This window comes from Molossus molossus, unplaced genomic scaffold (genome assembly GCF_014108415.1).
Source record: "Molossus molossus isolate mMolMol1 unplaced genomic scaffold, mMolMol1.p scaffold_m16_p_21, whole genome shotgun sequence".
In the NCBI taxonomy this organism is placed as follows: Eukaryota; Metazoa; Chordata; class Mammalia; order Chiroptera; family Molossidae; genus Molossus; species Molossus molossus.
In genome coordinates, this window is record NW_023425357.1 from 36,741,651 (window position 1) to 36,756,838 (window position 15,188).

General features: G+C 45.7%; 1 protein-coding gene across 3 annotated transcripts in view; it reads right to left on the reverse strand.

The window, feature by feature from the left end:
* Window positions 1–15,188, reverse strand: part of LOC118638534 (Y+L amino acid transporter 2) — a 73,535-nt gene that overhangs the window by 37,803 nt on the left and 20,544 nt on the right. The window contains exons 1-2 of one of the 3 annotated variants that reach the window (XM_036274514.1): window positions 13,990–14,032; window positions 4,296–4,851 (exon numbers count right to left, since the gene is read on the reverse strand). In XM_036274514.1, the coding sequence (XP_036130407.1) occupies window positions 4,296–4,815 (520 nt within the window). In that variant the 5' untranslated portion in view covers window positions 4,816–4,851; window positions 13,990–14,032. Of the gene's footprint in view, window positions 1–4,295; window positions 4,852–12,001; window positions 12,103–13,989; window positions 14,033–15,188 lie in introns of those variants that run through there. The other 2 variants (XM_036274513.1, XM_036274512.1) reach the window with 2 other exon arrangements.

Below are 15,188 nucleotides of genomic sequence, written 5' to 3' on the forward strand. Positions count from 1 at the left end.
CAGTACCCACCTGGCACCATACATAATCATTACAATATAACTGACTACATTCCCTATTCTGTACTTTACATCCCCATGACTATTTTACAACTACCAATCTCTATTTCTCAATCCCTTCACCCTTTTCACTCAGTCCCCCAACTCCCTGCTCCCAGAAATATTTGATGAAAGAGATTAAATATTAATTTTTTTTAAAAGCAGTATACAAACCACAAAGAATATATCTTTTCAAAAAGTAATTTCATCAAATCGAAAGTTTGAATCTGCTCGTGGCTTTTGGTGCCTCACATTCCTTCCATTCTTGGCTGTCCCTGAGTTCTCTTCCCTGGTCTATGTGACAGGTTGGTGCATATCTTATATGTGTCTTGTAGGTGAACTCAAGGGTACTTTTTTTTTTTTGGTACATGCCCCTAGCGGGAACTAAACCCCAGACTCTCTGATCCGCAGGCCGACGCTCCAACTGCTGAGCCAAACCGGCCAGGGCTCATTGTTTTTTTTTTTTTTGTTATTAATCCTCATCTGAGGATATTTTTCCATTGATTTTTAGAGAGAGGGAGAGAGAACAAGAAACATCCATGTGAGTGAGACACATTGATTGGTTGCCTCCGGCATGACCCCAACGGGGCCGGATATCAAACCTACAACCCAGATATGGGCTCTTGATCAAAATCAAACCCTCGACACTTCGGTGGACAGGCTGACACTCTAACCTCTGAGCCAAATCAGCCAGGGCTCAAGGAGACTTTTTAAAAAGTATAAATAAGCACAGAAGAATCTACTGGAAGTTTTCTCATATAAATAGAACAATAGTTCTCTGGGAAGTAAAATCATGGGTGATTTTAATTTTCTTTTTTTCTAATTTTTGCATTTTTCAAACTGACTGTAAAGTCTATGTATTATCTTTCAATTTAAAAGACACACACACACTGCCCTAGCCGGTTTGGCTCAGTGGTTAGAGTGTCGGCCCGTGGACTAATGAGTCGCGGGTTTGATTCCAGTCAAGGGCACATACCTCGGCTGCAGTTTGTCCCTGGCCCTGGTCTGGTCATGCGGGAGGTAACCAGTAGATGTGGCTCTATCACATCAATGTTTCTCTCTGTCTCTCTCTCTCCCTCCCTCCCTCCCTCCCTCCCACTCTGATGATAAATGGAAAAATATCCTGAGGTGAAGAATAAAAAAGTAAAATAAAATAAAGGCACACACACACCTGGCCAGTGTGGCTCAGTTGGTTGAGCATCGTCCAATGCACCAAGAGGTCACTGGTTCAGTTCCAGGTCAGGGCACATGCACAGGTTTCAGGCTCCATTACCAGTAGAAGGCATGCGAGAAGGAGCAGATAGATGTTTCTCTTTCTCTTTCCCTTACCCTCTCTCTAAAATCAATAAAAACATATTTTAAAAAGGAAAGAAAGAGCCCAGCCGGTATATGGCTCAGTGGTTGAGCACTGACCCATGCACCAAGTGGTCACTGGTTTGATCCCTGGTCAGGGCACATGCCCAGGTTGTGGGCTCATGGGGTGCAGGAGGCAGCCGATTGATGGTTCTCTCTCACATCGATGTTTCTCTCTCTTTCTCCCTTTCCCTTTCTCTCTCTCTAAAATAAATCAATAAAAATATTTTTTTTAAAAAAGAAAGAAAGCCTGGCCAGTGTGGCTCAGTGGTTGAGCGTCAATCCATGCACCAAGAGGTCAACGGTTCGATTCCCAGTCAGGGCACATGCCCAGGTTATGGGCCCGATCCCCAGTGGTGGGCATGCAGGAGGCAGCCAATCGATGTTCTCTCTCGTTGATGTTTATATCTCTCTCTCCCTCTCCCTTCCTCTCTCTCTAAAATCAATAAAGAAAAAACAATTTTTTTTTAAAGAAAGAAAGCAAAGACACATACACTACTTTAAAAAACATTTCTTCTACCCTGGGTTTGGCTCAGCAGTTAGAGCCTTGGCCTGCAGACCTAAGGGTCTCAGGTTTGATTTCCAGTCAAGGGCACATGCCTGGGTTGCAGGTTCGATCCCGACAGACTGGGTCGGGGTCATGCAGGAGGCAACCAATCAATGTGTGTGTGTCTCCCCCTCCCTCCCTCCCTTCTACTTTATCTAAAAATTAATGGAAAAATATCCTCAGGTGAGGATTAACACACACACACACACACACACACACACAAATGTTTCTTCTGAAGAACATTCCACAAAAAGGGGAAAACCCATGATATACTAAGTTTAAAAAGCAGAGTATAAAGTTATATGCAAAGTAGGATGCCAGTTCTATAAAAGAAATGAAGACACAGTTGAACTACTGGAACTATTAAAAGTCCTCATCTCTTGGTGGTAGATTAAGGATGATTTAAGGCTAAGTTAATTTTCTCTGTGATATACATGTTTTATAATCAAGAAAACCATTCCCTTTTTAATTTTTTTTATTATTTTTCTTTTCTCTATTGATTTTTAGAGAGAGAGGAAGGGAGACAGAGAGAGAGATGAAAACATCAATGAGAGAGAACACTGACTAGCCACCTCCTGCATGCCCCCACTGGGGATTTGGCCTACAATCTGGGCATGTGCCCTGACCAGGAACTGAACCAGCAATCCCTTGGTGCATGGGTCGACGGTCAACCACTGAGCCACACCAGCCAGGCTATTTTTTTTTTTTCTTTATTGATTTTAGAGAGAGAGGAAGGGAAAGGGACAGAGAGATAGAAACATTGATGAGAACCCTGGCTGGTTTGGCTCAGTGGTTAGAGTGTTGGCCCAAGGACCAAAGAGTCATGGGTTTGATTCCAGTGAAGGGCATATACCTCAGTTGTGGTTCATTCACCAGCCCTGCCCTGGTCAGGGTCGTGCAGGAGGCAACCAGTCGTTGTGTCTCTCTCACATTGATGTTTCTCTCTCTCTCTCCCTCCCACTCTATCTGAAGATAAATGGGAAAATATCCTCCAGTGAGGGTTTTAAAAATAAATAAATAAACAAAAAGAAACATCGATGAGAGAGAACATCGACTGGCTGCTTCCTGCATGACCCTCACTGGGGATTTGGCCCACAACCTGGACATGTGCCCTGAATGGGAATCAAACCAGCGACCCTTGGTACATGAATCGATGCTCAACCACTGAGCCACACTGACCAGGCCAATTTCCTTTTTTAGAGAGGTCAGTCAGACCAGAGTCCTCCTGGTTAAACCCTATTAGATATACAACTGAGTACCTACTTTCCATCCTTCCAGGGTATCTGTGGAGGGGTTCCCTTTAACATTTGTCTTTAATAAATTCCTTATAGTTAGCAGGCCTGTTCAGTGTACTGTATAATCTTTTACTGTTAACTCCTCGGTGCTCTCTGTCTATTTTTAACACTATGGATAAATTACAAATACTGCCAAAGCTTTGTAAGCAGAGATATGGAAAGAACAGAGTATAATTAAGTGCCTCTGGCAACACAGTGCTAAGGAACACAGGAAATTCTGCACCACTTCTCAGCTAAATAAAACACAGGCTCTACATGACTGAGTAAATTCACAGCAATCTCTCTCCCTTTCATTGACTTCATACACAATCCCTACTTATCACCTTATGAAAGATAAATGAAAATAAAGAGGGATCCACTGGGGTCTCTTAGGTTCTGTCCTCAGAAACCCAAATATGGGGTAGAAGCCACCCTGCTTCTCACTGGCCCCTGGGAGAGCTTGTTTACAAAGTCAGTGTAAAGAAATCTGAAACACCAATGGGAAAAAGCCATTTTGGTGTGGTGCCTGCTGCTTAAAACAGGCTGTGGAGAGTGGCAGCAGCAAGAAGAAGTGGCCCTGTGGTACTATGGGCCTGAGGGATAATGACTTGGGACCCCCACAATCTAGAGAAGCCAATTTCCTTACTGATGTCTTTAAACTAGTTTAAGATAAAAGCTGGGAAGCAAAGTAACATATTTTTTAGCAGCATAATAAAGGCCTCAGCACTTAGGTTTTGTTCTGGGTTAAGTTACAACTAGTGATGTTGATTCCAATCAAAACACGTACAAGACAAATATAAGACATGCACCAACCTGTCACATAGACTGGAGAAGAGAACTAAGGGACAGTCAAGAGTGGAAGGAATGTGAGGCACCAAAAGCCACAAGCAGATTCAAACTTCTCACACCCCTATTTTTTAGACTTATCTCAGGACCAAATGACTTTGGTTAAATTACTTCTTGAAAAGAGATACACCTCTTTCCTCCCAAAAAGCAATATATGCTGTTCAATATAAAGTACTATTAGCATTATTAAAGTAACCCCCACCCCGACAAATACTCCCCCACTAAGCCCCCAGACTTACATATGCAAGCAGCAGCAAGGAGACGGCAGGCCAGGTACGGGGGATCACAGGTAGGAAAGGAGGGCTGGATGATGTAGTTGGCGAAGGTGATGGCAATGATGGCCTGACTGGTAGGCTCAATGATTAGCAGGGAGGCCCACAGGCGGATAAAGGCAATGAAGCCCCCAAAGGCCTCTAGAATATAAGCATAGCTAGCCCCAGACTTGGTAATGGTGGTCCCCAGTTCTGCATAGCAAAGGGCACCCACAACGGAGAAAAGCCCACCAATGGCCCATATGACCAGCGACAACCCATAGGAAGCTGTGTAAACCAGAACGCCCTTGGGTGAGACAAAGATTCCTGAGCCGATCATGTTGCCCACCACCAGGCTGACTCCATTCAGCAGAGAGATTTCCTTCTTCAGCTGCATAGTTTCTGTGGTCCCTTGAGGTGGCATGCTGTCATCTTCCTCCCTGGGCTGGCTGGTCTCAGGAATGAAATGATATATGGACGCTGGGCTCTCCAGTTCCTTGGCTTCCATGACAAATGGTTCCTTCACTCCTGTGTTTACTACAGCCTGGCAAAGAATATAAGTATGTCAGTCTAAGGCAGGAGCTGGCGAGGCTCTAGTTTAGACCTGCAAGGTAGGCAGATTTCCCTGCCCACCTCTTATGTAGGAACAGCATGCCTCACACACAGACCTAAAAACAATGAGCCTGTCTCAGTCCCCACCTCAGGACTCAGGGAAATGGATTTAGGCAGACCTCCACTGCTCCCAAGGAAGACACCTTAAGAGTTCAGGCACAATATGAAGGCACCTTTCAACGAGAGGTACCTGGCTTGATGCCCAGAGTAGGCTGGCATTAGGTTTATCCATAGCACAGATTCTCCTTGAAAAGTAGTTTTTGTTCTGTTCTTACCAGCTTAAAACCTGCAAATCTTCCCTGCAGAGATGACCAGAGTCCCAGCACCAGGTTCACAGCCCTAGCCAGCCTGAAAGGTTTCTCATTGTCCATACCCAGGTAATCCTGCTCACTCACCTCCACCCAAACGTAAGCAGGGACTTCTGCAGTGTCCAGCCACATGTGGAGAGGTCTGTAGCTACTGTCAGGCTGGCAAAGAACATGAGCAGGTGGTGGGAAGGGCCAGGGTGAGATGCTAAGACAAGGGCATATCACTACTGCAGAGACTGGACCAAGGAGAGGACCTTCATGAAAATACACACCCATATGTCACTATTTCCAAAACACCTTCCTTACTTCCTCCATTGCTACATGCCATTCAACACCTTTCTTTTTTCAAAGTGCCCAGAGAGGAATAACATAATAATACCAGACAGAGAAAGAACATCCAGAGGCCACTCTACCCTGGGGCTCATCTGCTTTTGGCTTATTTGCTTTTCTCCTCAACATGCCCCTAACTACCAACTGGGTTGCAAAGAGGTCCTCCCAAAATAGGACCCAAGAGCCCTGGCCGGTTTGGCTCAGCGGTTAGAGCGTCGGCCTGCGGTACAGAGAGACCCGGGTTCGGTTCCTGCTAAGGGCATGTACCTCGGTTGCAGTTTGTCCCCAGCCCTGGTTGGTCGTGCGGGTGGCAGCCACTCGATGTGTCCCTTCACATCGATGTTTCTCTCTCTCTCTCTTCCTCTCTCTCCCTCCTGCTCTATCTGAACAAAAAATGGAAAAATGTCCTCGGGTGAGGATTAAAAAAAAAAAAAAAAGAAACAAAATAGGACCCAAGAGTCTTGACACCCAGTCAAAGCTATAAAGTTCCTCTTATCCACAGATCTTGTTTTGGAAGTCATCCTGAAAGGAAATGGCACACACACACACTACTGCCTTTGGCTTAGAGTTGGGCCAGTTCAGAAACCTCAAGGAAGTTGGATTCCACACCAACCTACCCACAAAGACCCAGAATCTGTCACAGGAAGCCAGCAACTTCGTAACCCTCCATTCAGCATGGCCTTCTCCCTCCCTCAATTCCTGTGACTCAGGAGCCAGGAATTCAGATTCTCTACTCCTAACTCATCTTTTGGAGAAAGGAATCTGGTAGACCATTTGATTCCCACCCAAGAGTCAGTTCTTTAAGGGCACAGAGATAACTTCCATGAATAAGAATGGAATCATAAACAAACAAAAAAAGAATGGAATCAGCACATCATCTTCCCAGAAGCCTTTCATCTGCTCATCAAAAATGGATGTGCCAAAACCTTGCATCACTGAGCTCAGCTCAAGGGAACCAGGGCCCTTCAAAAGGGAGCAGTTCTCAGGGAAAATTCCAATCTCCACAGCCTCACCCAAAATTCCTGCCTTACCTGTTCCATACCCTTCCAGAGCCCCAGTGAAAAAAGCTCCTCTGGAGCACTAGGAAGCCTTCCCTCACTCCCAGAGTGGTTGAGCCAGCCTACCTCTGCTTAGGTGAGGCCTGGCTGTAAGGTGGCACCACTTTCCTTTCACTCCTGGAACCAGCCTACATGTTTCTTTATGCAGGCACATGGAAACATATTTGTTTTCACATACCTGTCAGGTGAGCTCAGGCAGCCATGAAAACAAAACAAGGCAACAGCTGAGGAGCTTATATTCTCACATAAGTCAGGTGTAGAGAAACCTGGGCTGCTTTTTCACCCAAATCAACACAGAGGCAAGCAAAAAAACTGGCCCCAGTGACCACTCTAGCCTCCTCCTATTCTATCAGACCCCAGCTGGAAAGTCAAGGAGAAGAGCAAGCAGTGTTCTTTTTGGCCATCTGACACCCAACGTGTGGGTTTTTTACACATCAAGCAATTTAGCAACACCAGCTGGATGTCCTACAATTTAACTCAATTCTGACACTAGCTACTCAGAGATAGTATCAGATCAGGTTAAGGGCTCAGTCCCACAAAACCACCCCTCTACCACCACTTCAGATGCCAATCACAAGTCTAGGTTGTTACCAGTGCTTTTGACTGACTGGCCATAAATTGAAGGTTCCTATTACCCCCTCCTTGAGTTCAATTAATTTGCCAGAACAGCCCTGGCCAGTTTGGCTCAGCGGTTAGAGCATCGGCCCTCAGACCGGAAGTCCTGGGTTTGGTTCCCACTAAGCATGTACCTCGGTTGCAGTTTGTCCCCGTCCCTGGTTGGGGTCATGTGGGTGGCAGCCAGTCAATGTGTGTCTCTCACATCTATGTTTCTCTCTCTCTTCCTCCCTCTCTTCCTCCTGCTCTATCTGAAGATAAAAGAAAAAAACAATGCCCTCGGGTGAGGATAAAAAAAAAAAATGTGCCAGAACAGCTCATAGAATTCAGGAAAATTTATTAGATTACCAGTTTATTATCAAAGGTTATATCTCAGGAATAGCCAGATGGAAGAGATGTATACAGTAAGGTATGTGGAAGGGGGTATCGAGTTTCCATGCTCTCTCTGGGTACACCCCTCTCCCAGCATCTCCACATGTTTAACAGCCCAGAAGCTCTCCAAACCCTATCCTTTTGGATTTTTTTTTTAATCCTCACCAGAGGACATTTTTTTTTCTTTGTTCAGATAAAGCAGGAGGGAGAGAGAGGAAGAGAGAGAGAGAGAAACATCGACATGAGAAGTACACATTGAGTGGCTACCACCTGCATGACCCAACCAGGGCTGGGGACAAACTGCAACCGAGGTACGTGCCCTTAGTGGGAAACGAACCTGGGTCTCTCTGGACCGCAGGCTGACGCTCTAACCGCTGAGCCAAGCTGGCCAGGGCTCCTTTTGGATTTTTTATAGAGGCTTTAGTACAAAGGCATAAATGATTAAAATGTTGACCGCTGGTGATTGAATCAACCTCTAGCTCCTCTCCCCTCCCCAGAGGTTGGGTCTAGTATGAAAGTTCCAACTCTAATTACAGGGTTGGTTCCGTGGCAACCAACACCCATCCTAAGAGGATTTAGATGCTTTCCAAAAATCACCTGATTAACATAAATCTGAGTGTATTGAAAGGGGATTGTAATATAAATAACAGAAGACATTCATTTCATTTCACCTGTGTTGCTCTGGAGCTATTTCAGAAACAAAACTAAATATTATAACAACAAAAAAGCCCCTATGCCCAGCTGATGTGGCTCAGTAGATTAAACACTGTCCCATGGACTAAGAGGTCCTGGTTCAATTCCCAGTCAGGGCACATGCCTGGGTTGCTGGCTCAATCCCTGGTAGGGGGTGTGCAGAAGGCAGCTGCTCAATGTTTCTATCTCTCTCCTTTCCTCTCTCCCTAAAAAATCAATTAAAACATTTTTTTTAATCCTCATCCAAGGACACTTTTGCATTTATCTTCAGACAGAGCAGGAGGAGAAAAGGAGGAAGAGAGAGAGAGAAATATCGATGTGAGAAAGATACATTGACTGGTCACCACCCACGCGATCCCAACTGGGGCCGGGGACAAACATCAATGGAGGTACGCGCCCTTAGTGGAAACCGAACCTGGGACTCTACAGTCTGTGGGCCGACGCTCTAACCGCTGAGCCAAACCAGACAGGGCAAAACATTTTTTTAAAGCCCCTATGGCTCTTATATTGGAAATTACAGGAGCTATGTGCCAGAAACAATGAATAAAGATCAAATATATATTTAATCATATCACAGACAGGAAAAAGAGAGGTAAGCTCCTTTCACAGGAAAATTAAATCTAGTATAAAATGGAATTTCCTCAACTTCAAACTTCCATTTAGGATGTAGAAAGCTGCGAAAAGCATCACTCCCACTCCTATAACAAGAAAAAGTCAAATAATCTACAAAATCATAACTTTCCTTGAAGTCATCAGAGAACTGAGGTTACTCAAACTTCCACACTAACAGCCTAATAAAAGAAGAGGCGTACCTATTTCCCAGAATTAATGCTATGTACCTCAGTCTCTACTACTCCATATACTACATACATCTGGCAATCAATAACAAATTACAAGCAACACATATACAAACAAACACCCAAACAAGAATAACAACCTACTATCAAAAGGCAAAGAAGTCAATAGGATAAGACTTAGAGATGACCCAGATATTGAAAGCATCTACAGGGAATTTAAAATAACTATGATTATATAAAAAATAATATAAAGTCACTAACATGGAGTAGGTGCTCTCATCCCAGACAAACTGCCTTGCACATCCTACTTCTCAAACTTTTGGAATGTTAAGACTGCGTAACCTTTGGGCTGGGCCTAAAATTTATTTATTTTATTATTATTTTATTTCATTTTTTTTCTTTTCTTTTCTTTTTTTTTTTATCCTCACCCGAGGACATTTTTCCATTTTTTGTTCAGATAGAGTAGGAGGGAGAGAGAGGAAGGGAGAGAGAGAGAAACATCAATGTGAAAGGGACACATCGAGTGGCTGCCACCCGCACGACCAACCAGGGCCGGGGACAAACTGCAACCAAGGTACGTGCCCTTAGCGGGAACCGAACCCGAGTCTCTCTGGACCGCAGGCCAACACTCTAACCGCTGAGCCAAACAGGACAGGGCTATTTTTTTTTTTTTAATATTTTTTTCTTTATTGATTTTAGAGAGGAAGGGAGAGAGAGAGAAATATCAATGAGAGAGAACATCGATTGGCCACCTCCTGCATGCCCCACCTGGGGATTGGGCCCACAACCTGGGCATGTGCCCTGACCGGGAATTGAACTGGTGACCTCTTGGTGCATGTATCTACGCTCAAACACTGGGCCACACCAGCTGGGCTAATTCATCTGCCTTTAATTTGTCACAACAGTATCTACATACATTCTCAAAAAGCAGTGGATTACTGTGTGAGATGCATTGTTTATCTTGTCTCCACAGAGTAGACTTGCACACCTTCTGCAACAATGAGATGAAAACCACAAGAGTTCATAATTAATCCACTATCTTTAGATAGGTAGCCTAGCATTTATGGGGAGGGAGGATGCAACAAAATTCTAACCCATCATCTCTGAATAGGTTATCCTTTAGCCTTCAACTTGTATTCAATTGATGAAAGAAACTGGTATGTGAAGATCACACATAATTATCAGTCTCTCAGTCTCTTAATACACAATCTTTAAAATCACGGTTGAAGATAATTTCCATTAAATCATTCAGTGCACTCTATAACTTACTGTCTTGAAAAAACAGTATTAAACCCCACTTGTAAGGACATAAGGTAGCTTTCTAACAGGTTTCCATCCTATTTTCCAAGCTCCTGCAGCAGTTAATAAAGAAATTCACCAGATCACTAAAATTTCCTTATGAAAATTTAACCATAAAACAATGATATACAATTTTCAGGGGAGAAAAGGCTCTTTCAAAGTTAAATTGCAGCCCTGGCCGGTTTGGCTCAGCGGTTAGAGCGTCGGCCTGCAGTCCAGAGAGACCCGGGTTTGGTTCCCACTAAGGGCATGTACCTCGGTTGCAATTTGTCCCCGGCCCTGGTTGGGTTATGCAGGTGGCAGCCACTTGATGTGTCCCTTTCACTTCAATGTCTCTCCCTCCCTCCCTCTCCCTCTTTCTCCCTCCCACTCTATCTGAACAAAAAACAAAAAAAACAAAAAAATGTCTTTGGGTGAGGATAAAAAAAAAAGTTCAATTGCAAAGACTATTTTACAAGCTGGAGTTAAAAAACTCTTATAATTGATGACTATGGGGAAAAAATGCTATTGAGAAATATACCAAAATTTTAACTGAGGTAAAAAAAAAAACACACTGGACTTTTTCCTTCTTAAACTTCTCTGAGTCTTATAAACTTTCCACGGTGTGTATGCATTAATTTGTTTAATGCTTAAACTTTAAAATATATATATATGGCCCTGGCTGATTTGGCTCAGCAGTTAGAGCGTCAGCCAGCAGAACACAGAGTCTGAAGTTTGATTCCGGTCAAGGACAAGTACCTCAGTTGTGGGTCAGTCCCCAGCCCTGGTTGGGGTCGTGTGGGAGGCAACCAATTGATGTGTCTCTCTCACATCAATGTTTGTCTCTCTCCCTCATGTATGTGACTTTTTATATTGGACTTTTTACATGGGATACCAGGAAACTCAAGATCAAATTCAGCTCAATCTCAGTGAATAACTACACTTACTTTTCTTTTTTTCAGATAGAGCGGGAGGAAAAGAGGGGAAAACAGAGAGAGAGAAATATCGATGTGAGAGAGACACATCAAGTGGTTGCCACCGACACGACCCCAATCGGGGCCGGGGAAAAACTGCAATCAAGGTACGTGCCCTTAGCAGAAACCGAACCCAGGACTCTGGTCCGTGGGCCAACTCTCTAACCGCTGAGCCAAACCGGCCCGGGCTACACTTACTTTTCAACTGTATTTGCTATCTAGTTTTTTTTTCATGGCTTTGGTTTTCTATTTCTTTTTAACAACCTCAATGCAATACCTTTCATTATAAACCACCACAATAACTCTTAGAAAGGAATATAATATAGCCCTGGCCAGATTGGCTCAGCGGTTAGAGCGTCGGCCCATGGACCACAGAGTCCCAGGTTCGGTTCCCGTTAAGCGCACGTACCTCGGTTGCAGTTTGTCCCCATCCCCGGTTGGGGTTGTGTGGGTGGAAACCAGTCGATGTGTGTCTTTCACATCGATGTTTCTCTCTCTCTTACCCCTCTCTCCCTCCCACTCTATCTGAAGATAAATGCAAAAATGTCCTTGGGTGAGGATAAAAAAAAAGAAATATAATGTATCATATACTTAATTTATATAATAAACAGCCTTTTTACTAGGAAGCTTAACAGAGAACAGAGCAATAATATTCACCTGTGAAAAACAAGCAAACATCACAGTTTCATTAGCCGCCTCATCATGAAGAAAATAAAGACTCCACACCAAGGCCTAATTTCACTTGTCTGTCTTGGCCATTTAATCTCTGCAACAAACAGTAAGAGGTAATTTATCAAAAAATGAACCTAGTAAAGCACCAGCCCATATTTCCCTTTGTAAAAAAAAAAATCTAAGTTTTGCCCTGGCTGGTTTGGCTCAGCAGTTAGAGCGTCAGACTGTGGACCAATGAGTCTCAGATTCTATTCCGGTCAAGGGCACATAGCTCGATTGTGGTTTGTCCTCAGACCCCAACCAGGGCTGTGCAGGGGGGTAGCCAGTCAATGTGTCTCTCTCACATAGACGTCTGTCTGTCTGTCTGTCTGTCTCTCTCTCTCCCTCCCTCCCACTCTATCTGAAGATAAATGGAAAAATATCCTCGGGTGAGGATAAAAAAAATCTAAGTTTTACATGCCCAGCAGGGGCAACACTCTATTACTGAGAAGTTCCACCACACCCACAGCAAGGGTGTAACTAAAGCAACCAGCCTGGTCATCTCAAATCATTCATGTCCAGACAGTTGCCACTCCCCCAGTCCCACGTCCCCAGAACACTATTTGCGTCACTTTTGTAGAAATATGTCCACATCCTGAAAACTACAGCAGGAATTACAGAGGACAGAGGACAGGAAATTTCCTGTAACGAGAAGTGCCAGGGAGGTTGGTCACATAACTTGTATTTATTTTTGGTCTGCCATAAAAGTACGTCCACAGCCAGACAGGGAAGGAGGAAGACAGGAGAAAAATCAGCTTGTGGTTTTCCACATGTTTGTCAGGAAAGGCAAATCAAATATAAGAACATAAATGACCGTCTGAGACCAGTCAGGAGGTAAAAACCATTAGCACAAAATGGGACCTGAGCAATGTGGGCAGACTGGAAAGGGCCTCACAGCAAGCAAAGAGAGGTGAAAATGATCTCAGAAAGCATTCACAGTTTTTTAAAAGTGTGCTCCTCCCAGATTTTTAAATCAGGAAACAGCTTTCAGAGATAAGCCCCATATGGCGAGGGTTTGTCTAACCCTCGCTGGCAGTGTCTTTTCCCCATCAAGGGCAGAGACTTAATTCTTTTTAACTGTGCCACCAAGCGCACAGCCCAGTGCACATAAGAGGTACTCAAAAACATCTGTTATATTACAGATTCCTACTTATAATGACCATTACACAAAGCAGTGCCCAGTTTGTTTGCTTAGTGCTTAGTGAAGACTTCCATTTATGACATGAGATGATCAAACAAGATGCCGGCATGTGGAGACACTGGAAAGAAAACTAACAACAGGAGCACTCCTTCCCCAGCTCCAGTAGGCCAGCACTCTAAGCCAGAAACTAAATCCCACAGCATCCCCAAGAAGCTCTGTTCCTGCCTTCCCATCCTCAGAGTCTTGTACCCTCGGTCTTTCTCACTTTGTCTCCCCCACAGTTCAGGTCCTCTTTCCTACCAGCTGACTCACACTTGAGTATTTCACACAGTCTTTCTTACAGTGTCCTGCTCAGGGCCACTCTCACCAGTTTCTCTCACACAGCCTCTCTCTCTCATGGAGTCGCCCTCACACTCAGGGTCTTGCACACTCAGTCACCCTCAGACTCAGGGTTTCACACACATAGTCTCCTCTCTCTCTCTCTCTCTCTCTCTCTCTCTCTCACTCTCTCACACACACACACACACGTGGCGACCTTCTCACACGCTCAGTCTTACACTCAAGGTCTCCCACATTTCTAGAGCAAACTCCAGCTGAAGGTCCCTCTTACACGCAATGTCACGCTCTCACCCGCAGCGTCTCTCACGTGGCCCGGCCCGCTCGCCTGCCCCGCGCCCTTTCCCAGGCCCGCATCCCGCACAAGGCAACGGGAGCAGGGGCGGCGCGGAGAGTTCGGCCCCACAGGACACAGCCCTACCCCGCTGCCCACCGGCGCCTGCCCGAGGTCCGTTACCTCGCGGGTGGCCAGGCACCACCAGGATGCTCGGTCGCGCGGCCGCCACGGACGCCCCGCAGGCTCAGGCCCCGCCCCTGCCACGTCACCTGCCGCCGGATCGCGATAGTGCGCGCCTCCTTAGGACCCAGCACCCAGCTCCTTGTGGGGCCTGCGGGCAGCGGCTCTTCCCCACCTCAGCGGTCTGGCGGGCCGCGCTCAGGCACCCATGTGTGTTCTGCCGGCCTCTGCATGCGCTTGGCAGCCAGCCCCCAGGTCGGCCACGCCGGGACCCACGCGGGCCGTGACCTGGGCCCAGCCACCCTCGCCAACTGGCGTGCCACTCCCTGACGCTGCACGGAGTCACCTCAGCCTCTGAGGGACTCAATACTCAATATGGGGACGCTCCCGCAGGGAGCTCATACTGGCCCCCAAACCCTGTTCCTATGTGTCCCTTGGCCTGGGCCCAACATGGGGGGTGGGGAGTAATTACAGCTTACACAAGGAGCTCTAAACTGGTTCCTCACGCCCTCCACAGTCAACACTCCACCTGGGGATCCTAGGAAGACACAGAACCAGCACTTGTCCTCCATATTCACAACTCACACCACCACACATCCATTGAGGCACCCACAGACACATGGACACTGCTGGGCTTCAGTAGCCAACCCCGGCCTTCCTGGGGCTCAGGCTTAAGGACATTTTTCCCTTCTCATCTTGCCTGACCCTGCTGACACCCCTCTTAAGAGAGTGCACCCTCCTGCCTCATTCTGACCCTCAAGTTGCTACTTCTCCATTGATGGTAAGGCTCCTTTTCCTCTGATGGCCCTGCGGTTCTGTCTAGGGTTTCCTAACAGCACAAGGCAGCTGAGCTCTCTCCCTTAGTTTCTTGTCCACACCTCAAGCCATAACTCTCTCCTGGGCCATGGGAAGTCATTTCCCCCAGACATGTATTCACAACCGCACATCCTGGTTCCATACTGACCATACCCAAACCTCTGTTCCCCACCACCTGAAAGGGGCAGGAGAGAATAATAGAATATAGAGAACTAATCATAGTGGGATACTACCCATAGTTATAAGAAATGTTAAACATCCTTGCTCTGTTAATTGTGATTGTTTTGTTCTAATTAAAGAAAGCCCATTCTAACCTAGTTAGGAGTTGTAAACCCTGGGAGTTTACCTCAAGAATGCTGTCCAGCCCTGGCCGGTTTGGCTCA